This window comes from Eretmochelys imbricata, chromosome 2, assembly GCF_965152235.1.
Source record: "Eretmochelys imbricata isolate rEreImb1 chromosome 2, rEreImb1.hap1, whole genome shotgun sequence".
Taxonomy (NCBI): Eukaryota; Metazoa; Chordata; order Testudines; family Cheloniidae; genus Eretmochelys; species Eretmochelys imbricata.
In genome coordinates this window covers 235496370-235520693 of record NC_135573.1, presented here as the reverse complement: position 1 = coordinate 235520693, position 24324 = coordinate 235496370, and the positions used below count along the sequence as shown (strand labels likewise).

The 24324-nt window shown below is 45.5% G+C and overlaps 1 protein-coding gene across 1 annotated transcript in view; it reads right to left on the bottom strand.

Moving 5' to 3' along the window:
- Nucleotides 1-24324, bottom strand: part of MYO3A (myosin IIIA) — a 204365-nt gene that overhangs the window by 27364 nt on the left and 152677 nt on the right. The window contains exons 26-32 of the mRNA XM_077809469.1: nt 14723-14928; nt 11412-11523; nt 8906-9068; nt 8129-8215; nt 5436-5559; nt 1906-2863; nt 325-463 (exon numbers count right to left, since the gene is read on the bottom strand). Of these exons, the coding sequence (XP_077665595.1) occupies nt 325-463; nt 1906-2863; nt 5436-5559; nt 8129-8215; nt 8906-9068; nt 11412-11523; nt 14723-14928 (1789 nt within the window). The remainder of the gene's footprint in view (nt 1-324; nt 464-1905; nt 2864-5435; nt 5560-8128; nt 8216-8905; nt 9069-11411; nt 11524-14722; nt 14929-24324) is intronic.

Genomic DNA, 24324 nt, shown 5'->3' with positions numbered 1-24324 from the left:
ACTTATTTTTAACAGCGAAGGTGACCACTGGAACAAACTACCAAGGGAAGTGATGGATTCTCCATCTCTTGACATCATCACATCAAAACTGGATACCTTTCTGGAAGATGCTTTGGTCAAATACAGGTTATTGGGCTCAATGCTGGGGAAACGGGGCAAAGTTTTATGGCCTGTGTTATACTGGAGGTCTAAATAGATGATCTAGTGGTCCCTTCCAGCCTTAAAATCCAGCCTATGAATCCTTGTCATGGAACCCCCTGTGGCTGCAAGACTTGCCCGTGAGTGACATTAATGTTATTGATAAACATGGAAGTTGACTATTACCTGATTGACACACATGAGGAGAAAGATGGCCATTTGTTTGTTTATCTTTGGACAGCATCACGGGCCTCAGCTGATGCGACAAAATCATTTCATTCAACTTTTGCTGCAGAACCAAATAGCCTTCGGACAATTTTGATATCTTAAAAAAAAAAAATAATAATAATACAAGAGAGAGATCTCCATGTTTCCAGGTAAATCAAGGGTGAAAAACTGCAGATTGGACAATACGGTAAACAGAGATTGGACAAACTGCTTCTATGCAGTACACTTCTTTTTTGAAAGCATGAAATAATTCCATCACAGCACTGTGACAAACACTGCATATGTAATAATAACTGATCCTGCAAACTGCTCCGTAGAAGCTCACGTCTGTGTCCAGGCAGAGCCCCCTAGAAGTCAATGAGAGCAAGGTTCCAACTGTGCAGAGCATGCACTAGGAACAGGTATGATAACCTTACTCAGCAAGGTGTTTACGCATGTGCATAACTTCAAGCAGGCGAGTAAGGACTTCACTACTCTGCTGAGTCAGGGCCTTAGTTGGCAAATGTCAGCATTTCAAAAAACCACTTATCTTGACTGGGGCTTCTGGTTTTAGGTTAAAATGGACAATGCCCACCCCCAACCCTGACAATCTCTCCACTTGTAGTGCAAATTGTAGATTTTTTTATAAAATATCCTTTAAAATGCCTGAATTTTAGAGAGTGAAATCTTGGTCTCACTGAAATCAACAGGAGCTTTGCCATTAAATTCCACAGGACCAGGAGTTCATCCACAACATTTTCAGTGAAATGTATTCGTATCAAACTATGCTGCTTCACTGAAGCCGAAACATTTTGTGGCAATCTAGCGATTTCAGTGACGTTTTCAACAGGAAGCTTTCTGAGGTTCAGGGTGGGCTCTGGTCACTTTTGACCAGAGAGAGTGACCTGAACAAAAAAAACCCTATCCCTTTTGATTCAAAACCAGATGTTTTGATGCAGTTTCATTTAATGAAAATGTCCAAAAGGGTTTGTTTTTTCCCCAGTGCAGAACAAAACCAAATTCCAAAATCTTGGAAGTTGTCATGGAACAGAATTGTCATGCCCTGGTCAGCTCTAGTGTACACCACTGGAAAGTATTTGTAGAAGGAACTGGTGAACCCTAAGAATCCCTTGCATTCTGTGGGAGGTCATCTCTGCGAGAACAGGGCTTGGAAGGGGAAATTTTTTTTATATAATTTAAGGAAAACAAATTCTAAACAGATTAACCTCGCCCCCATATACACACAATTCAACTCCTAAGTGAGAGTTTGATTTTCCTAAAAACCTGCCAAGCTTCAGAATAAATTAATATCAGAATCTGTATAAACCCAAATCTTCAATTCCTGACCAGTGATTTAAATGCACAGAATAAAGTGATTAAAATGTTACTTACTGACTGGCCTGAACAGAATGCCCCTTATTCCAGTTAATTTTGGTGTTTTGTATGTTATGAAGTAGTATGCGTCAGAGCATCCATTTTCAGTGAGCTATCCTCTAATGCATTATTCTTAGCACATTTCCTACAGTTATCAAGAAATATTTAGCTTAATAAGCTTCTTACCTGTCTTGAAAAGGCTGCGAAATCACAAGCCTCTTTTGCTGAGCCATCCTTTAGATTCTTATGGCCCTCGGCCTGAGTATTAGACCTTTCTCTATCTTTTGTTGTCTTTGAATCATTATTTTGAGTATGTGCTACTTCAGTTGGCTCTCTACTAGCTATCTCTTGACTTTTAGAAGGTAATTTCCCTTCTTTTCTGAGCTGACCCCTTCTTCTGTAACCTCGATAATTGCTCTGAATTACCACTGCTGCCTTATCTTTGTCTTCTGAACCTTGTTTTTCTGGCTCAACTTGCTTCTGTGAGCCTCTTACTGAGTCTTTCCTTTTACTTCCTTTATTTTCACCCGGTATTATCCCTTCCTGTGTCAGATGTTTTCTCTCCAAGTGACTGTCATACTTATTCTGAACAACAACAGACAGTTGGTTTTGTTCAACTGTGCTGATTGTTTCTTGATGAGTCAGATCTTGGAGGCCTAGTTCTGTCATTTTTTTAGATGGCTGCTTTAAAGAGACCTCTTTTTTCTTTGGATGCTGCCGTGGAGGGTTTTGTTTCATAGAAGCACTCTCTCTTCTTGGAGGCATTTTCCTTTTTTCCTCTAGGTTCTTTCTGTCTGAGTGTCCAGGGTAGCTGCTCTGACTGAAAGTAGCTGCCTTATCTTTTCTGTCTGTTTCAGCCTCAGCTTCCTGCACTACATTTTGAACTGGTTTTACTTCTGGTTTGAAGTTTTCCACTGGAGAAGACACTTGGTCTGCTAGTTTTCTGTGTTGCTCCTTTATTTTTTTACGCTCTCTGTAGCCTCTGTAGTTACTCTGAACAATAACAGCTGCTTCCTCTTCAGCTGGAGAAGGAGAGTTTGTCATTACAGCTGGGTCTTCTTCATTGTCTTGAGGTTGCTCATCTTTTTCTTTTTCAATTATGGAAGCTGCATTTTCAGTTTGTTCTTTCTTCAGAAGTGATTCCCTGGGTGAGACATATTGCATTTGGGAAACATTATAGCAGACAGATTACCTCCTTACAATTTCCCGCAGCAATGTTTGTATACTGAACGACAATTTGATCAATCAAAAATGAAAATAAAACCGCTAGAGCATCTAGCACAGATTAGGAATGGGGAATGAATATACATATTTGTGAACATGAATGATATTCTACGTCTGGAAGAATATCCCGACAAATGGCCCAAGTGCAATGAGGGTGGCAATCTGGATGATAAAAGAGCAGGAGGTAAAGGTTACAGAAAAAATCCACTGACAGTGTACAGATAGTAAAAGAAGACAGGTATTTTCCTGCAGTGTCCAAAAACCTCAGTAATTCACACAGTCCAAAACCCATCCCCCAAAAGGGAAAACACTGCCCAAATAACAATGCAAAAAGAATGTTCGTGGATTTGGATCCAGGTCATAAAACTTCATATGAAAATACTCCCTGACACCAGGGGAATAACTGGCACACCACTTGGGCCTTCTATGTCACCATCAGCTGAGGTTAAATGCCAAGCCAGGTCTTTCACCCAGTTCAACCCACTACCACTTGAAAGAGCTCCTGCAGTCCTTCCAAAGTTCCTTTCTATTTACCTTAGGTACTTATGTAGCTCCCCATTACCGTAATATCTGAGTGTCTCCCAATCTTCAATGCATTTGTCCTTACAATACCCCATTTTACAGATGGGGAACTAGGGTACAGAGAGACTAAGCAACTTGCCCAGGTCAAACAAGAAGTCTGTGATGGAGCAGGGAATTAAACTCGAGTCTTCTAAGTCCCAGGACAACACACTAACCACATCCTTCCACTCTTTCACTTTCTTTACTGTCTGTGAATGGTTTCCCTAATGGTTTCCTTCTCCTATGGGAAGGCTACCAAACCTTTCTAGTGCTACCTCCCACTAGGCTCACTCATAATCACATCCCAAAAGCAAAGCCTAAAAATGTAAAAAAGAAGTAGATTTCTCAGAGGGGCATTTCAGAGGATGAATGCCTACTCGGCTGAGTTACACTGAGCAGGCCCAGAACAGCCTGTGAAAATACTGGTCATTCAACATAGCACACCGGGAAAGAGTCCTGAACTACTTTCATGAACAGAGTCTGTTTTATTGTTGTATACCCATCTCAACATATGGATAAAAGGAAGTTTCCATGTTTCGGATTGTGAATTTCTGTTTACTTTTATTTGATTCAGACAAGAGGTGTATGCAATATATAGAAATGTCTCAGGAAGAGCTATTCCAAACACAGACCAGGACCCATCATTAGTATCAGTTTATATTAAAATCACAGGTGGACAAAATATTGCCAACTAATTTCTTTTTTACCCCATACTTGCCTCTTCTCTCCTGAGGTCACAAAACTTAAGAAAAATGTTTAGTGCCATCTTTTAAAATAAGCAAACAAACTATACTCCTGGGGGAATTGTGTGTCACTGCGCGTGCACAGAATTCATGTCCCCTGCAGATTTCTTTACTTCCCTGCAGAAAAATGTCTTCTGATGGGGAAGCAAAGGGAAGCCGCAAAAGCAGTGACATGCTCCTCCCTGGCAGTTCAGGCAGGTCAGTTTGGGTGCCTGGAGCAGCCGGTAGGAACATAAATCACCACTGGGGGGGGAGGGGGAATGGGCACTCCTGTGTGTGTGAGAGAGAGAGACAGACACTCTGTCCCACTCGCTCACTATTGCAGCACGTTCAGTGTGGAAACCCAAGGCTTCAGGGTGTTTCTGAGGAGGTAGGAGTGGGATAGGCTCTGTCCCCTCAAGCAGAGCATAATGTATACTCTTGAGGGAATTCTGTGCCACTGCACAGTGCAGAATTTTGCAGAAATTAACATGTGTGCAGAATTTCTTTTCCCCCACAGAAATGGGCTGCAGTGCTACTAACTGCCACTAGGAGCCACACATAGAAGACACTGCTGGGGGGGAGGGAGAGGGAGCTAGAGGGTTCTTGGAAGCTGCAGTTCCCAGCATGCCCCGAGGGAAAGAGAGGGCAGCATGCAAGAAACTCCATGCAAGTCTGGTACTGAGCATCAGACTGTTTCTCCCTCTGGATCCTTGGGCTCTGGGGGGGGTGGGGGGAGAGTGCGGATATCTGGGTTGGGGGGCCCACGTGGCTGGGCTCTGCGGGGAAGGAGGGACTGTGGTTGTCTGGTCCCACAGCTGGGCTCTGGGGTCGGGGAGAAGAGGGCAGAGAAACAGGAACTGGGATGTCATAGGGGTTTCTTTCACTCTCTACTCCTGGGGGAATTTTTGTGTGTGTCTGTATTGTTACAGACATACTTGCTGACAGGTATTTTGAAATAAATTACCAAAATAGTTGAAACTGGCGCGATTATGTAGTGTTATTTTGACCAATAAAATTTGCAGAATTTTAAAATATTGTGCGCAGAATTTTAATTTTTTTTGTGCAGAATGCCCCCAGGAGTAAAACTATTTGTGCTACACAAAGCATCCAATTCTGCTTCATTTCCAGAGTATATTGCTGATTTATGGCAGTGTTTACTGAAGCAGGAGATATTTAAGTGACACAGTAGAAGGAAACGATTGCTACCTTTTCTTTTTGAAGCTTTTCCTCTCCCTATATCCTCTGTAGTGAGATTGAATTGTTGTTGCTGCTTTGTTCATTGCATCTGTTATTTCTTTCCTTTTCTTTCTGATTAAGTATCCTCTTGCAACTGATACAAATTACAGTACAATTCCATTTTAGACAACACCCAAGCTGTATTTAAAACTTTTAACAGAGTTAAATAACAACAATACAGAGTTAAATAAAAAAAAGCTGCAGAAGACAGGAACCGGGTAGTACAAGCAAGGTGGGGAAAGCTGTTTTCAAGTGAGATTTTAAATGTGATGGCAAGTCAGTGAAGTGGCAGGATACAGGAAGTTTATTGAGATGACAGAAGCTACAGAGGAGAATGGTCTCACACCCGCAGTGGTGAGATTATATGAAGGATCACAGAAGGAGGCAAGAAGAACTAGGGCATGGGGTAGGGAATGGAAAAAGCCAAATTGAGAATTGATATGTAAAGTGGTGTAAATTAGACTCCCCAGCACACATTTACTGATGTGTAAGTGAGTATAATGGGTTATAAGACGGTGTGAATTACATTCCAAGGAGCCAAATTTCAGGTAGGGGTGGCCTATCTGACTTATTCATACACCCGTTAGCTGACTTTCTTGCTGCATTCCTCTCTCCCAGCCCCTCAGACTGTGAGCTACATCAAGGTGCACTCCAGTAGATGCACTGGGCCAGACTCAGAAGTGCTGTGTAATGGAGACAAATTATAGGTTGAAAAGTGAATGTGAGTCTAAGGGGGTACAGCGTACTCTAGAAAGGAATATAAATGGATTTAACATGCACTTTTAGGGGGCCCCAAAGACAGTGGAAATTACATGAACTTAGATTCTTCCTAGAATTTCTTAGGCTTTGTCTACACTAGCACTTTTGCTGGTAAATCTTTTTTAGTCTGGGGTATGAAGAAACCACCCCCCGACCAAGATAAGTTTCACCAACAAAAGCGCCAGTGTGGACAGTGCTATGTCAGCGGGAAATGCTCTCTCACAGACATAGCTACCACCGCTTGTTGGGGGTGGTTTAATTATGCTGGTGGGAGAGCTCTCTCCTGTTGGCATAGAGTGGCTACACAGGAGACCTTACAGCGGTGCAGCTGCAGGGATACAACTGTGCTGCTGTAAAGTCTGTAGTGTAGACATAGCCTTACACTTTCTGGGCCTGATTCTCCTCTCACTTACACAGGTTCAAATCAGGAGTAACTCCACTGAAGTCAAAGGAGTTATACCAATGTAAATGTCAGTGTGGACAGCATCTGATCTGTGTCAAGTTACTGAGCTTCACCTGTGAAGTTGGCCCAGATCGTTGAGGTAGGATGGAGCATGTCCAAGGATGGTTATCAAAACAAGGATGGCAGTTTTGAACTGGGTTTTGAAAGAAATGGGGAGCAGAGCCACTAAAACTGTGTGAGAATGGACATCATATGATTTTGCTTCTTTTATGCTGAAGGAAGTTGAGCTGAAGCCACACGTCAGGCAGAGAGAGTGGACACAAAGGAGAATTAAAGATATCATAAGATACAGTGCAGTGGTTATTCAACATGAACAAGCTGTTGCCACATTGTAGTGTTTGAGATTCTTCGGCTGAGGAAGTAATCAGGGCATCTCAGATATCATCATGTTGGTAAATATTGACTTTCAGTGGTGACCTCTTTGGATTTGATTCTGCTCTCAGACCAGTTTTACACTGGTAAAATTCCATTGACTGCAATTGAGTTACTCCTATACACCACATGAGATCAGTATCAGGTTGTATACATACAAGTGATGGTTATCAAAATGACCAAGAAGGACAGGGTAGATAGAAAAAAGCAAAGGATCAAGAATTGAATCTTGGGAGATGTCACAGCAGCGATGTCTTGGCACAGAGGAAGAGAAGGAACATTTTGGTAGGTAGGAACACAGCCATGACAGAAGACAACCAGAGACATATGCATAGCTAAAGATAAGACTCTTCTCCAAAGTAAATGTTATCTAATACGTAACAAACATACACAAAAATGTAAACAATATATACAAGAGCAAACAGACATATATATATATATAAAAGAAAAGGAGTACTTGTGGCACCTTAGAGACTAACCAATTTATTTGAGCATGAGCTTTCGTGAGCTACAGCTCACGGCTGTTACTCTGAAACCTATATATATATATTAAATTTAAGCAGATATATAGTGTGCACAGAGGTGAAAGTGGGCCGGTACGACGTACAGGTAAGAAGTGGCCGCCAGTATGGGCCCGTACACAGCCGCCCCAGGGCCCGGCAATTTAAAAGGGCCCAGGGCTCCCGGCCGCCGCTACCGTGGCAGCAACCAGAGTCCCGGGCCCTTCAAATCACCGCCAGAGCCCTGGGCTGCACAGGCCGGGCAGCGCAGAAAGGCTGGCTGGGGGAGGCTGACCCTCCAGCTCCGTCCCTTCCGCAGGCCCAGAGCTGGGACCCCGTAATGGTAAGCCTTTTACGTTACTTTCACCCCGGAGTGTGCATACATATATACTGTATATATACACTATTTACCAGCAGAGATATGTGCATCAGATCCTCGGTGCAATCTGATGTAGCTCCACTGCAGTCACTGTAGCTTTGTAGCAGCTGAGGGTCTGGCCCAGTACGTTGTGTATAAGCCGATATATAAAATCCGTGTATTAAAAGTCTAAAAAGCTAACACTCCATACCTGCTTGAAGTCTGGTAATAAATGTTTCCATTTTGTATTGATTTTTTCCATTTTCATATTCTTTACGAGCAACAAAGCCCCTGTAAACTAAAAAGAGGTAGGAAAATTTAAGCTCATCCATTAGGCAATATAGAAGAATGTGAAAATAAAGAATTCTGCAAGCAGTTATGGCATCAGAATTAAAGTATTCAAAAATATTATTTGTCCAGGATGTTTCTACAAAGAAACACACTTTTGAGTTGTCAGTCAGGTTTCCAAATTTATGACAAGGAAGCACAAACTGTATAAAATATGTAAAATCTGGATCCTCCAGATCATATTGTAATTATGGAATCAATTAGTACATAAAAATGCAGATGTTGGAACTTCCAAGAGGATGATGCTCAAAGTTATGCTAAAAAGAGGCTGTTCAATTAGCGATTTCTCAATCAATAGCTTATTTAGTTTTATTATCCAAGGTGCTTAATTATGCATTAATTTTTCACTGGTATATTATATGACATTGTCAGAGTACGCTGAAATTTTAGGAATAAAAATATTATTTATGTATTCACATTCCTCTGTTGTTAAAAATCGCCTTTTAAAAGTAACATTGATAGACAACTCTAGTGAAGAGATTATTGTCATAACCTGATGAACAGATTTCTTTTCATAAGAATACATAAAATATCAAATATAGAATGCTTTATCAAATGCAACAGGTTTAAAAGAACAAAATGTAAGAAGCCATATTTCATCCATATGCACATTTATTCTAAAATGCTGTTGAGTTATTACCTGACTGTATTTTAATAGCACTTTCTTCCCTTTTCTCCTTTAATTTTTTGTATCTCTTTGAACCTAGCCACCCTCTGACATAGGCCTGAATCAAAACAATCCTGTCAACCGTCTCCTTTCTCATTAAATTCAACTGCTCCACATGATAGTATTTAAGGAACACCTTAAAGAGAGAAAACAAACAATGATACACAGCATTAATTAATATGGCCTAGACAGTCTTCTCACAGCGATTCATATAGGTGCATTAGTCTATTTAGCAGCAACAGGAATTCTGTGTGAGCACTGGGAAGAAGAAAGCCTTTAGTTCCATTGTTTAAATGATCATTTTTGAAGGTGACAAAGCTGAAATAATTCTGTAATTTGAGTTGGTAACACAAGTAGACAAAACACTTTTATTATTTGTATTTTCATTGGAAGATACTTTAACCTCCTCAGTGTTTTCCTCTGGTGCATATTTCACAAAACTAACTCCAGTCTGTTAATGCTTTTGTCCAGTACCTTAAACCCAGGCCAGAATTTATTTATTTTTAAATTTGCTTTAAGGGAAGCCTACGCCATAGAAAAACAACCCGAAAAAGGGAGACTGGCACAAGTGATACAAACATCAGGCCTGATTCTGCTCTCACATTGGAGTAAATCAAGAGTAACTCTATTGAAGTTAGTGGAGTTTTACTGGTGTGAAACCAGTTGCTGTAGGTAAGAGGAGAATCAGTCCCATTGTATCTATTTTTTCAGGACTTTTCTGTCCTCTCCTCTCTACTCCTTTTGTCATAGTCTCTGTCTGTCAGATCCTGTCTCAGTTACATTGGTGTACATCTGGAGTAACTCCATTTAAGTAAACAGTGGGATATAATTTCCCATACCTCCAGTTATTCTCCTTTCCCCATCCCCATTTTCTCCTTTGGTCCCATCTCACAACATGAGAGAGGTTGCGTGGGGAGGTGCATCCATGGATCCTTGTACCAGCCTTCTTTAGAAAAACCTGCCCCAACAATGCCCCTCTGCCTTTGAGGAAGGTCTTTCTTCTCTCTGGTAGTCCCATTATGAATCCATCTCTGGTTCATTAGACAGGAGTGAACAAGAAGAGGCATGGCCATGGAGAAAGGTGTCTCATAGAGCAGGTGCCTCTGAACGTCAGACAGCTTCAGTTCTATGTCTCTCCTTCTCTTTGAATCTTCTGCCCCTTCCCCCTTGCTATGTTCGGAGAAGGGGAGACTTGAGGCTAAAGTTGTTTGAGGTGTGGAGACACCAGCTTTTCTCCTATGGCACCTTCTCTGTCTAGCAAACCTCCTGTAGTTTGCCAGCAGGGAGGCCCTTTCTGACAAATCAGGCTAGAAAGGCTGAGGTGGGAGGGAGGCTGATAAGTTCTACTGGTGCCATGGGGCAATAATGAGGGAGCAGACATTTATCTCCCCATAATCAGAAGCTACTCAAGACAATCTGCCACCCTACACAAATCTTCAGTGTGCTGTCCCCCTTCTCATAGGCCTGGGACAGCAGATTTGGCCTGGCTGCCCCTCTGTCATTATAGAGGGGCAGCCAAGCCAAATTTGAATGAGTGGCATGTAATCCAGAGTAAAGAGTTACAAAACCACCCAAATTTGGTCCAGACATCCCTCCGTCATGATGAAAAGGTGACCGGCCAAATCTGCCACCCTAGGCAGCTGCCTAGTTCATAGGTGTGGGAAGTAGGAGTGCGGGGCTGCTGCAGCACCCTCAGGTTTTATGCAGGACTGCTGGCCCCGCGCCCCAGCCACTGGCTCCATGCATAACGCCTGGGGGCATTTTCCGCGCCTATGACCTGCTCCTGGCCCTCTGCCCGCACTCTGTTTCCCAACCCCCCATCTCACCTAGGGCTTGGGTACTGGATGCCACCCCCACTCCTGTTCCCAGGCCTCTGCTCCTAGGGCCTGCCCCACTCCCAGCCCTACACCTGGGGCTCTGCTTCTGGGGCCTCAGTGGCCGGCCTTGCTCCCCAGGCGCTGGCCCCGTGCCCGGGGCCCCACGACTGGGGCTCTGTTCCTGGCCCTGCACGTGGGGTACTGGCTGCTGGCCCCTGCCTGGGTCTCTGCTCCTGTCCCCACGCCTGCTCCCAGCTGTGGCCTCGGCCCCCTTGCCCCTGTTCGGGTTCCCCCTCCCGGAGTCACAGTTCTGCTGCCAGCCTCAGTGGGGGGAGGGCAGATGGAGTTAAGGGGGCTGGCTTTCAGCACCTCCACTACTAAAAATGTTCCTGCACCACTGGCCTAGTTTGCTTATAGCTAGGGTGTCCTCTGTCCATAACCAAAATCTTCCCCCACATCTGAGATCATCTGCTGCCAACTCCTCTCCCCCAACTGAGGGACCAGGATTTCAGCCTCATTGTCAGTGAGGGGGTGTTCAATTAAATATTTTTTTTTATCAATGTGAACCCAAAGTAACTCCAGTGGAGTAACTGAGAGCAGACAATGCTTAATATCTTTACAAACACATAGTGAAACGTATGCAAAGTATGGGAAAATATTACTTTGGTTTTTCCAAGAACCCAGTTGTCAAGGCGGGCTTTTTCTAAGATAGCAGCACAGGTTTCAGGGCTGACCGGAGGATCATCATTTGTTTTGTAACAGATGAGGTAATACCTAAAAGACAAAAATATGATTCTTTATTACAGTAACATGGAATGAATGAAAAATGCAGCAATTCAGCTAAATGAAACCTAGTTTAAAATGTTTTTGTATGAAGCAATACATAATGTACTAAAAAGAAGAACATGCCAAAAATCACTGTGTGTTTGTATACGGCAAATAGAAACACAGTTTAAGGTGCATGAGAGACATCCTGTACTTCCTGGAGGGTTTTTTAGTTCTATTATCACCACTACAGGACTTTCAGAAAACATGCTGTCCAGTGAGAGTCTTTGCCAATTCATTGCCTTTACTACTTCTTTGCATGTTGTGGATATCCCTTTTGTGACATTCTGTACACTGGGGGAGCACCCTGTAACCCCCATATTCCTCATTTATATATAATTGTGATCTTGCATATAAAGCAGGCCGTGGGAGGTATCAGGGGAAAGGTTATGATCTGCTGAAAGTCATTTTTCTACACATATCATTAATGCAAATGAAATTGTAAGAATTGTGTTGTATGGTTTTCACTAAAATATGCTGTGGGTTTGGGAGGCGCCCAGATACTAGCTCTACAGAGACCATGACAAGGGGGGCAACCAACAACCGGGGGGGTGCTGTTGAACAGACATCACAGCCATTGTCCAGCAAGGGAGCTACAATGCAGTGACTCACCTGCATGAGGCCACACCAAGGGAATTAATCAACCTTGCCTAGAGATTCAGCAATGCCCACCAGACATGCCTGGAGTTGTGTTCTACAAGCACATGGACTAAGGGTATAAAACAGAACACAGCGGCCACATGCTTGGCCTTTCTCCTGACCCCACCTATGCTGCAAGCAACAAGGACACTGAGAAGACTTAAGACTCCAACACAGGAGACTGGCCCAGGTTTCAAGGGTGAAATCTGTGTACTATGAACTGCAATATACTGGTGTGTGTGTCTGTGTGAGAAAAACTGCTTAATCTAGATGGTGCCCAGTCTAACAGGGTTGACAGTTTAGACTGCGTGCTTATATTTTCTTTTCTTTTGGTAACTAACTCAGACTTTTTGCCTATCACTTACTATCATTTAAAATCTATCTTTTGTAGTCAATACATTTATTTTACTGTTTATCTTTACCAGTGAGTTTGCCTGAAGTGTGTGATAAATCTGCTCAGGTTTTCAAAGGCTAGTGTATATCCACTTTCCATTGATCAAGTGGTGAACCAATTAATAAATCTGCACGGCTCCTCTTGAGCAGTGCAAGACGGTATCTTCCTGAGGTACAGTGCTGAGAGCTGGGGGGATTCGGCTGGTTCATCTCTCTTTGTGATTCTTGAATGGCTCTGGGAGCATTCATGCAATCTAGCTGGGTGTAGGGCTCCACATGTGGTTGTGCTGAGTGATAACAGCACCTAGTGGGGTTTGCTGCTGGTCACCAGCAAGGCATTGTGATACACAACCCAGGCTGGAGACAATTAAGGGGGCACAGCAGTCTCTCAGTCTCAGGCTGCATACCAGGGGTGCCATCACACCCTTATATCAGTAACAAAGAACATGTCAGTCATTTTTTTTACAGTTGTTTTCTGTTTAAATGTATTCTTTCAACTACTGAATTTAATATCTCATACCCATGCCTCTGCCACCCCTAGCCTCAATTACAATATTTGGGGCCAAAAAACTTCATCTGGTGCAGAAGGTGGCTGCCTACTAACTCCTTGCTGGGAGCATATTGCATGTGTGTTGCAGAGACTGTACTGGCTTACGGTTCTTTGCTGAATGCAATTTAAGGTGTTGGTCTGATCTATGAAGACCTTTACAGTTTGGGTCCTACATACTTTAGAGAATGCCTCTCTCTCCTCCTGTTTTAATCAGCATTTGAGATCAGCAGAAATGCTCTACGATGATCATTCCTGCATGTATTCAGCTGAAGACAGAGCATTCTTATGAGAGTGTGTCACCTTATCATTTGCTCCTCCTTTGCTTTGACAGAGTCTCAGTTTGGCACATTGCAAAGACTATTTGACCAGGCTTTTCCTGAGGAGGTAGAAAGTAGTGTGCAGAATTGCAGGCTCTCTCTAAAATCCGTGAATAAATTCCATGTCCCTCAAGAAATCTGTGTAACTAGCACTGCCTTCTCTTTACCCCATAAGTCTCAATAAAAAACTGCCAGCTGTTTAACAAAACTCCTTATGCTTTGGGACAGATCCTCCATGGGTGTAAATTGATGCAGCCTTGCTGAAATTGGTGGAGCGAGAGTGATTTACACCCAGGGAGGATCTGGCCAACTATACTGTCTGCTTCCCCCCTTTATACTAGCAGTAAAATCTTTAAATGCAAAGCCCCAGACACATCTTGTTCACTTCTTGAAACTACTTTCAACAGCCTTCATTAAGCTGTGCTTTTCTGACACTGTCATGGCCCCCTCAGTGTGCTCCCCTGAAACAAACTTATCAAACCATTAGCTTGTTCTTCTTCTGTGTCTCTGTCATCAGTTGTCTACTTCTCGTACCTATTAGTTTTAAAAGCTTCTGTCAGAGTGGGTGTTATCTGCACAATTTCTTCAATATTCCCTCTGTAAATTTAAGGTCTTATCCAGGAAAATGTCTGGCTTCCACATTTGTAAAAGAGAAATGCAAAATAATTGCTTAATCTCTTACGACTGGAGCCTTTTTTATTTAAGATTCTCCCAGTCATAACAAGGGTGAGACTAGTCTCTTAACAAATGAATAATGCTTATCAACTACACTTTAAAAAACAAAACCATGCATTTATGCACGTCTACCTTAATCTTTAATGTGCAATACCCAGATCATGATATGCCTCTCTGCAAAGCTAGAGGCTGAACTAAGCTGGCTCTCAATGGCTAGAGATACAGTAATGTGTTTTTGGAGGATGTCATCTTTTGCTCCAAATTCTAAGATTTAATTTAAAATATTAAGTTTCTAGCCCTTATAGTTCTGAAGAAACTGTTTCTAGCCCTTATAGTTCTGCCTGAGTCTGCAAAGAGCCTGAAACAATAGGTCAGAGATGTGTGATCTTTCCCTACAAATCAAAACGATGTGTTACCCTCATATCTGAAATATTCTGTCTGTCCAGTCTAGCTTGTGATCTTTGACAAAGACTTGGTCTTTATCTGTGTTTTATACAGTGCCAAGCATGCTGATGACATTCAGCAAACATCAGACAACAATCACAGAAATACGCTCATACGTACATGTACTTACCGTTTGATGAAGTTAGCGAACAGTATGCGATGGGAATAACCCTGTCTCCGAATTTTTGCCGTCTCCAGAATTCCCGTATAGCGCAGCTGTACCAGCACTTTCTCTTTGTCATACTTGTGCGCCTGCCGGTCATTGTTTGGCTTGATGCAACGCACAAAATGAGGCTGGCCCACCACCATCTTGGATAATAAATCCATCAGAGAATACTTCAAGAAAATGGGGAAACATTTTCTGTTGTGATACATAAAAGCCGCCTATTGTACAAACACATCTGTGCATTTGAAATTTCCTTTCACATGAGTGGTACTGTAGGTATAACTCCAAATCCATTTAAATTCTGCTAGTGGCTTAACTGTAGACAAATCAAGCTGAACTTCTAGCCTCTCTGACATTGACTATACTTGAGCCAAACATTACCTTCAGGCAAGCATGAATAACAAATTCCCAGCCAGTATGTTCCCATAAATTGTAGTAATCTACAGTGCTAACAGCTAATTAAGCAAAAGCAGTTTTGTTTTTGGAAGCAGCAGTGTTTTTGATCACAGTTAAAAATACTCCAAAACAACGTGTATATTTTTTGCAAGTTTCTTTGATGGCCCATTGCGTTGCTATTGGTGCTGCTGAATTGCATCAGCCATGTCATGTTCCAGATCGAGGAGCACAGCTGAGAACCGGCGAGCCCAGTTCACCTAGGGACATTGACTCTGACCACTGTTGTCAAAACAGAAAGGTATTAAATAAGAAATGCCTTTAAAATATGAAATGAATGGTTGTTTCAGGGTAAGCAAATGCTGCAGGATTGGGCCATCTATTGGGAACTGAATCTCGTTATTAGGAAATAAAAAAACATTTTTTCTGTGCTCCTGTATTTAGTATTTATATAAAATCCTCATTCACCTCTGAGACAGGAGCTGATGGGGGACACCAGGCATTAGAGGTCAGGCTAAGGATGGGAGGTTGAAGTGCGGGGAAGGAATGAAGATAACTAAACAGCCCCAACCATGTCTGGCCAAGCCCATCTCTTTCAGCACGTTCCTTTGGTTCTGTTATGGAGCCACTGGGTGTAAGAAACTATAGCTGCCCTCCCCAGGAGGAACCTGTGGGGAGAACAGCAGTGGAAACACCAGTTCACAATTCACATTGATGCTTTGCACTGCTACCACCCAGCTTGTAGTCCAATCTGGCACAGGGAGGTTTGTAGCTTTCCATGCCAGCAGGGCTGAATCTGGACCTCGTGGTCCTGATGGGAATTGCTCCATTGCAGTATCCTATTAACACACAAATGATGAGGCTAATTCCTAATTCAAAATGACTCAAAGGAAAGTAGTAGCCAGGAGTAGTAAGATAGCTATGCGATAGCAGGCTAGACACACAACACCAGAGTAGGACTTCAAGCAGCATATATTCTGCATTAAAATCAGTATTTCCATTCCGGACAGATGCTGCACTGTGTGGCATAGTGCTAAATTAACTATCAATAGCTTGGTGATGAAGCTCGATCAGCTAATACAAACTAATGAATAAAAGAGCTTGCAACCCAGATTTGCAGATGCATTTCTCAGTCATCTGTAGATTTCTGCATGCAAGTAAGGTAGTAGGATTCAGTCTGAATCCTCTTCTGCCTGCAACGGCAATCACGCTTTGGATAGCAGTTTCGACTGCACCACTGCTGTCAAGATTTAGTTAATCCCAATCCTTGTATCTGTTGCTAGATTTGCTGTATTCAGTGTATCATCAAACAATAACCCATACTCAATGGGGACCCCATCCTGAAATAAATCTTTCCTGAACTCCCGCTTCTGGTCTTCAAATAACCCCCAATCTCTAAAAGCTCATCACCAGAAGGAAGCTCCTCACAGACCAGGACACCCAACTCAAAGCGGCACCAGATGCTGCCAGAACGCCAGATGCAAAACCTGCAGACAGATCTCCACTGCTACAATGATCAACACCCCCCCACATACACCTTTCAAGATCTGTGGTCTTACACATGCCTATCACATGATGTGGTGTACCTCATCCAGTGCACGAAATGCTCCAATAACAACTATGTGGGTGAAGCCAAACAGTCACTGCTCTCACACAGGAAAATGATAAAAGACAAAAAAACACCATATCAGCGGTGGGCGAACACTTCACAGAGCAATCACTCTGTATCTGATCTCTCAGTCATCATCCTCAAAGGAAACCTGCCCAACACTTCCAGAAGACAAGCCTTGGAGCTTAAATTCATAACTTTGCTAGAAACTAACCACCACGATCTTAATAAATTAAATTATGGTTTATTACAACCATCTGTAACCCACTAGCCCCCTTTTTCTGTCCTATGACTACAGGGGTGTTAATGGGCCACTTCACCTTGAATGGTCCCTTAGAATATGTGCTAACTACTTACTAAACTATCTCTTTGACCTTGTATTTAGCTGGGACACTCTGAGGGCACATCTACACTTAAAATGCTGCATCAGTGCAGCTGCGTTGCTGTGGCATTTTAATGAAGATGCTCTAAACTGAGGGGAGCTGAGCTCTCGTTAGTGTAGTTAATCCACCTATCCAAGAGGCAGGAGCTATGTCGACAGGAGAAGCCCTCCCACTAACATAGCACTGTCCACATGAGCGCTTATGTCGGTGTAACTTATGTGGTTCAGGTGTGTAGGTTTTTCACATCCCGAGAGAGTAGTCATACCGATATAGGTCTTTAGGCGTAGACCCAGACCTCAGTACTTTCCCCCGACCTGAGACAGAGCTCTATGTAACTTGAAAGCTTGTGTCTCTCACCAGCAGTAGTTGGTGCAATGAAAGATATTATCTCACCCATCTTGTCTTGCTAGATTTGCTGTCAGTTCACAGAATCATAGAAATAAGAGTGGAAAAACTAGGTTCTCTATTACTCTCTGTCCAGACTGTTAAAAAATATCAACTAAAAATATCATCCTAATATGGCATTAGCACATTATCTAGCTTATCTCCCTGTTAGTAAGGGAAGGTGCTTTATTCTGTCTCCTAAACAAAGTATCTGTTATTCTTTGCTATTCTTTACCCTGAAAGTAAATAAAATATTTCCATAAGAAGCAGTAGCATAATCTGAGGCACCTTAATGTTGTTGCTGGAAGACGTGAATCAGTGGGAGTTGGGAAAGCAGGATCAGGCCCCAAATTAGCCAGCTCCAAGGGTCATGGTGGAGAAATTAGCATAAAGGAAATATAAATGTACCTGTGGACTTTGGCAGAAGCATTTGGAATATAGCATTTAAGAGCCCAGCTTATTAGTCAATATTAGGTATTTATACAGCCTCCATTACTGTAGTAGCTGAACATCTCACATTTTTTAATGCATTATGCTCCCAACCCCCCTGTGAAATAGGGAAGTGCCATGATCCCCATTTTACACATGGGGAATTTAGGCACAGAGATTAAGTGAGGTCCGACAGGAAGTCTGTGGCAGAGCAGGGAACTGAACAGGGCTCACCCTCGCCCCTGGACTATTCTTGCTCTTTTGTTATTCTGGTGGAATAATGCCTGAGCGTTGCACTCAGGGATTAATACCAAATAGTGATTATTTACAGGATTTCATTTGTTTGCAAAAATTACTCTGATTTTGTGACTCCGTGTCATTATAATCTGCAAAGGAAGGGAAGACTCATCATAGCAATGTTCTGTGGAGGGGCTGGAGAGCATGGCCATGTATAGGACAAGGGAATGGCACTGACAGAGGAGAAGCCAGGGAGGTTAATTCAGTGCAGCAGCCTCATCACTGAAGTTCCTGTGGAGCACCAGGTGGAAATGAAATCTCCCATCTTCTGCTCAGACCTTGAAAGGGGTCCAATACCACGAGTCCCTGTCCTCCCTTGTGTCTGTCATCCTTGAGGCAAAGCAGTCCGGGGTGGCACAGGGATGTGTAATTTACATCATCTTGCACCCAGAAGCATGAAGTCTGGGCCTGTGACTAATTCTACTCCATCAAATGAAACATGAACCATCACATTAATCTAGGCATGTATACTGCACTCGTCACTGTGGTATCTATGAACTTCACGAACGCCAGCTGCACCCTTATTGTCTTTGTGATTTGTTGTAGCTGAAATCACGTGTGTGCACCTGGAGAGGAAAGGGGCTGCATTTTAAAAGCTGAAAAAAACCGGTTACCTACCTTTTGTAACTGTTATTCTTCGAGATGCATTGCTCATGTCAATTCCAAGCAGGTGTGTGAGCTCTACGTGCATGATCGTCAGAAGGTTTTTATCTAGCGGTACCAGCCAGGTCAGCTGTGGGGCCCCCTGGAGTGGCTCCTTCATGACTGTGCATATGGGTCCCGACCCGCTGCCTCTTCAGTTCCTTCTTGCCGGATACTCTGACAGAGGGGAGGCGGGTGGGTCTTGGAATGGACATGAGCAACACATCTCGAAGAACAACAGTTACCAAAGGTAGGTAACCGTTTTTTCTTCTTCGAGTGATTGTTCATGTCAGTTCTAAGTAGGTGACTCCCAAGCAGTCCCCCGGAGGAGGGGTCGGAGTTCATCGAGTTGCAAACTGAAGCACTGCTCTACCAAACGTGGCATTGTCTCTAGCCTGCTGTGTGATGGCATAGTGCAACGGAAAGGTATGAATAGATGACCATGTTGCCCCCCTGCAGATGTCCTGAATGGGGACCTGTGCCAGGTACATTGCAGATGAAGCTTGTGCTCTCATGGAGTGCACAGTCAGTGTCGGGGCTGGAATCTTTGCCAGGTTATAGCACATCATGATACAGGCTGGGATCCAAGAAGAGATTCGTTGGAATGAGACTGGCAGTCCTTTCATTCTCTCTGCAATGGCAATGAAGGGTTGTGTCGACTTCCTAAACGGCTTTGTCCACTCAATGTAAAAAGCCAGCACCTGTCTAACATCTAGGGAATGGAGCCTGCATTCCCTGTCATTAGCATGTGGCTTTGAGAAGAACACTGGTAAAAAGATGTCCTGATTTGCGTGAAATTGTGAAACAACCTTAGGGAGAAAAGCCAGGTGCAGCTGCAGTTGTACCTTGTCCTTATAAAACAACGTATAAGGGGGCTCAGACGTTAAAGCTTTGAGCTCCGAAGCTCTTCTGGCAAATGTTATAGCCACGAAAAACGCCACTTTCCAAGAGAGGTAAACCAGAGAACAAGATGCAAGAGATTCAAAAGGGGGCCCCATGAGCCTTGAGAGGACCAGGTTAAGGTCCCATGGAGGGACCAGTTGCCACACCTGGGGGTACAGTCTAGACCTTTAAGGAAATGTCCAACTATAGGGTTAGCAAATACCAACCACCCCTCTGCGCCCAGGTGGAAAGCAGAAATAGCTGCCAGGTGCACCTTGATTGAAGAGACTGCCAGTCCTTGCTGCTTTAAGCAGAGTAAGTAGTCCAGTATGAAGGGGATTGAGGACTGCAGCAGAGGGGTGCCCTTCTGTGGGGACCAAATAGAAAACATTTTCCACTTGGCTAGATAAGTGGCATGACTGGAGGGCTTTCTACTGCCAAGGAGAGCCTCCCTAAACGAATTGGAGCACTGGAGCTCTAACAAATTTAGCCCTGGATTTTCCATGCAGTGAGGTGGAGAGGCTGCAGGCTGGGGGTGCTGAAGACGGCCATGGTCCTGCATGATGAGGTCTGGAATCATGAGCAAGGTCATGGGCGTGTCCATCAAGAGGTTCAACAGTGTGGAGAACCAGTGTTGGCGGGGCCATGCCGGCGCTATGAGAATCAGTGAAGCCTTGTCCTGCCAGGCCTTGAGGAGGACCTTGTGGATGAGAGGGAACAGCGGGAATGCATACAGCAGGCGTCCCGTCCACGAGAGGAGAAAGATGTCTGCGATGGAGCCGGTGCTATGATTCAGGAAGGAGCAGAACTGCTGGCACTTCCTGTTGCCTCGTGTCGTGAGGCAACTTCCTGTTGCCCCAGGTCTACCTGGGGAGATCCCCACCTCAGGAAGATATTGCTGACGACGTCTGGTCGGAGGGACCATTCGTGGCGTTGAAAGATCTGCTGAGGCAATCAGCCAGTTAATTTTGTGCCCCTGGCAGATACAACGCGTCCAACTGTATCGAGTGGGCAATGCAAAAGTCCCACAACCTGAGGGCTTCCTGGCACAGGGGAGAGGAGCAAGCACCATCCTGTTTGTTTATATAAAACATCACTGTGGTGTTGATGGCAACACCGATATACAATTGCCCTGAAGTTGGGCCTGAAACGTCTGGCAAGCTAGACACGCCGCCCGTAGCTCCCTGACGTTGATGTGTAGTGATACTTCCGCTTGGGACCATAGGCCTTGAGTTCTGAGGTTGCCCAGGTTCGTTCCCCACCCCAGCGCTGATGCATCTGTAACTAGTGACAGCAACAGCTGAGGTTTGGAAAACGGTACTCCCACACAGACTGTCTGTGGATTGAGCCACCACTGGAGGGACTCGAGAGCCTGGGGAGAAAGCATGATCAGACTGTCCAGATGGTCCTGGTTTGGTCTATGTGCTTGGGCCAGCCACGCCTGGAGGGGACGGAGGCACAGCCTTGCATGCTGCACCACATAAGTGCATGCTGTTATACGCCTGAGTAATTTTAGGCAGTTTCTGGCCACTGTGGTGGAAACCGGTGGAGACCTTGTATGATGGCGCTCATGGCTAGAAAACGAGACTCAGGCAGGAACGCCCTGGCCTGGGTGAAGTCCAGGAGGGCCCCGATGAATTCTGTTCTTTAAGTGGGAGCCAGAGTTGACTTCACCATGTTGAAGATGAGATTGAGGAACATCGTACGTACCAGGTTCATGTGTTCCTCCAGCTGGGCTCGGCACTGGCCCTTGATGAGCCAATCGTCTAGGTACAGGAAAACTTGCACCTGATACTTTCAAATGAAGGCTACCACGACCGCCATGCACTTGGTGAACACCCAAGGTGCTGCCGATAAGCCGAAGGGAAGGACCGTGAACTGATAATATGTGCCGCTGACCACAAATTGCAGAAACCATCTCTGGAAAGGGATTATGGAGATGTGGAAGTACCCATTCTTCAAGTCGAGGGCAGCGTACCAGTCTTCCGGATCCAGAGAGGGAATGATGGCGGCCAGGGAGACCATGTGGAACTTCAATTTCTTCATGAATTTGTTGAGGTTTTGCAGGTCTAAAATGGGCCTGAGCCTACCTTTGGCCTTGGGGTTTAAGAAGTAATGGGAGTAGAATCCCCTGCCCTGAACTCCAGAGGAACCTCCTCTACCTCCCCACCCCAGGTGTAGGAGCGTTTGCACCTCCTGCACTAGAAGTTGCTTGTGAGAAGAGTTCCTGAAGGGGGATGGTGAGACTGGGCAGGAGGGTGGAAAGGAGCGGAATTGGAGAGAATATCCCAATTCTTCCATGCTCAGGACCCAATGGTCTGAGGTTATTTAAGCCCAGGCACAGTAGAAATGGAATAGACAGTTCACAAAGGGAGGGGAAGGATCCAGGTATTGAACTGGTGCTCTGTCCTTGGGCGCATCTTAAAAGTTTGGCTTTGAACCCGAGGGCTGCTTAGCCGAGCCCTGCCCTGGGCCGAAGGAGGCCTGAGATGAGCACCTCCTATTACTTCTGCCCCTCTTCCTACTGTAGTCCTGTCTAGGAGGGGCAGGATAGAATTGTTGGGCAGCCTGGGGCTTAAATATCTTTCTTTGTGGGGCTGGTGCATGCAGCCCCAAAGACTTGAGCGTCGCTCGTGAGTCCTTAAGATTATGCAGCCTTGAGTTTGTCTGCTCCACAAAGAGGCCAGAGCAGTCAAAGAGCAGGTCCTGAATTGTGTTCTGGACCCCATGCGGCAGCCTGAGACCGGTAGCCAAGAGCTGCTTTTCATAGCTACGATCGTGCCCAGAGTGCAGGTAGCTGAGTCAGCTGAGTCCAGGGTAGCCTGAAGAGAGGTCCTGGCGACCACCTTTTCCTCCTCCAGCACCGCCCCAAACTCCAAGTGGGAGCCTGCTGGGAGCAATTCCTGGAATTTGGCTGGAGAGCCCCAGGAATTATAAGCATAGTGGCTCAGGACCGCTTGCTGATTCACTATGTGAAGCTGGAGCCCCCAGTGGAGTAGTCTTTCCGACCGAAGAGGTCCAGCTATTTAGCATCCTTGGACTTGGAGGTAGGCCCTGGCTGCCCCGGCACTCTTTGTGGTTTGCCGCCTCCACCAGCAGGATCCCGGGCTGGGGAGGAGGAGTGAAGAGGTGCTTGTACCGCTTGGAAGGCACGGAGTGTTTGCACTCTATGCCCTTGGCTGTCGGCAGGATAGAGGCAGGCATGTGCCACAGCACCTTGGTGCTATTCTGTATGGTTTTGATGAGGGGCCGAGCCACCCTCCAGGGTCCATCAGGGGCCAGAATATCCACCATGGGATCCGTATCCTCAGAGACCTCCTCTGCCTGCAAGTTCAGGTTCTGGGCCGCCCTCCTGAACAGGTCTTGATGGGCCCTGGTGTCCATAGCGGCCAGAGTGGTGGAGGTGCCTGCTACCGCCTCATCCAGGGAGGATAAGGATGATGCCCTCAGAGGCACGGGGTCTTCTTGCCCCTCTGGATCACGGGGTTCCCCTTGTGCTGCTTGAGAGGTGCAGGAAATGGTGGCAGCTGCTTTGGTGCCGGTGCCTGTACTGGTGCTGATGTCCTCATCAGCCTGGGCTTGTGCATCCCTACCCCCAGGAGGCTCCTGTGCTACAGAGGTGGCTGATGGCGGGATTCGCGCCTCCGATGACACCGACAGGGACCTGGAATCCGGGCCCTGGACTTGCTGGTAGGCCCATGGTGCCCAGAAGGGCCACTGCGTCGGTCCCTGCCAGTGTGGAGGCCGGGACATTACAGGCCCTGGCCACCCTTCGTTTTGCCTAGGGCGGTGCTGGAACCAGTGCCGGGAGCAGTGCCGGCTCTGCCAGGAAGGATAAGAGTCGGCCTCCGACTCTGAGGAGAAGTCCGAATCTGACCATGGTGATGCAGATCGAGACGGTGCCGGGGATCAGTGCTGTGGTGAAGGCGATCGGCGTCGTATCATAGTGGGCTTGCCCGTATGCTGGACCGGCGTCGGCGCCAACGATGTTGCTGGTTCCGGTGCCGGAGCCTGAGCCGGTGCCTGCGCACCTGCCGGTGGAACGGGAAACTGTGCCATCATGGCGGTCAACTCCCTGCCCGCCTCAAATGTGTCCGGTGTGGGGGGAGCATCCAAGTCCTCCTCCAAATCTTCCCGCCCTGGGGAGTCCACTGTGACTGGACTCAACGGACCTCCCTGAGAGGCCGGAGTCAATGGCTCTGGTCTAGGCGGACCCGAGGCCGGGTGTCCCGACATGGGATGCACAGCACTGGTGCCTGCCTGCTCCGCTCCCCCTTTTTCTTGTGCGGCACCAGCGACTTCAAGTGGTGCTTCACACTAGCGACAGTCCTCGGTGCCGGGAAATGGCGGTGCCATGGCCCTTTGGATGAGACCTTCCTCGGTGCTGAGGCTTCCCATACCGAGGCCAGCAAGTTGTGCATCGAAGCGCTCGGTTGGACACCACATGGGGCAGTTGGGGTTGAAGAGCTGACTCCATGAGAAGGAGCTTTAAGAGAAAGTCCTGCTCCTTCTTAGTTCTGGGCTTAAAACCCCCGCAGGTTTTACAC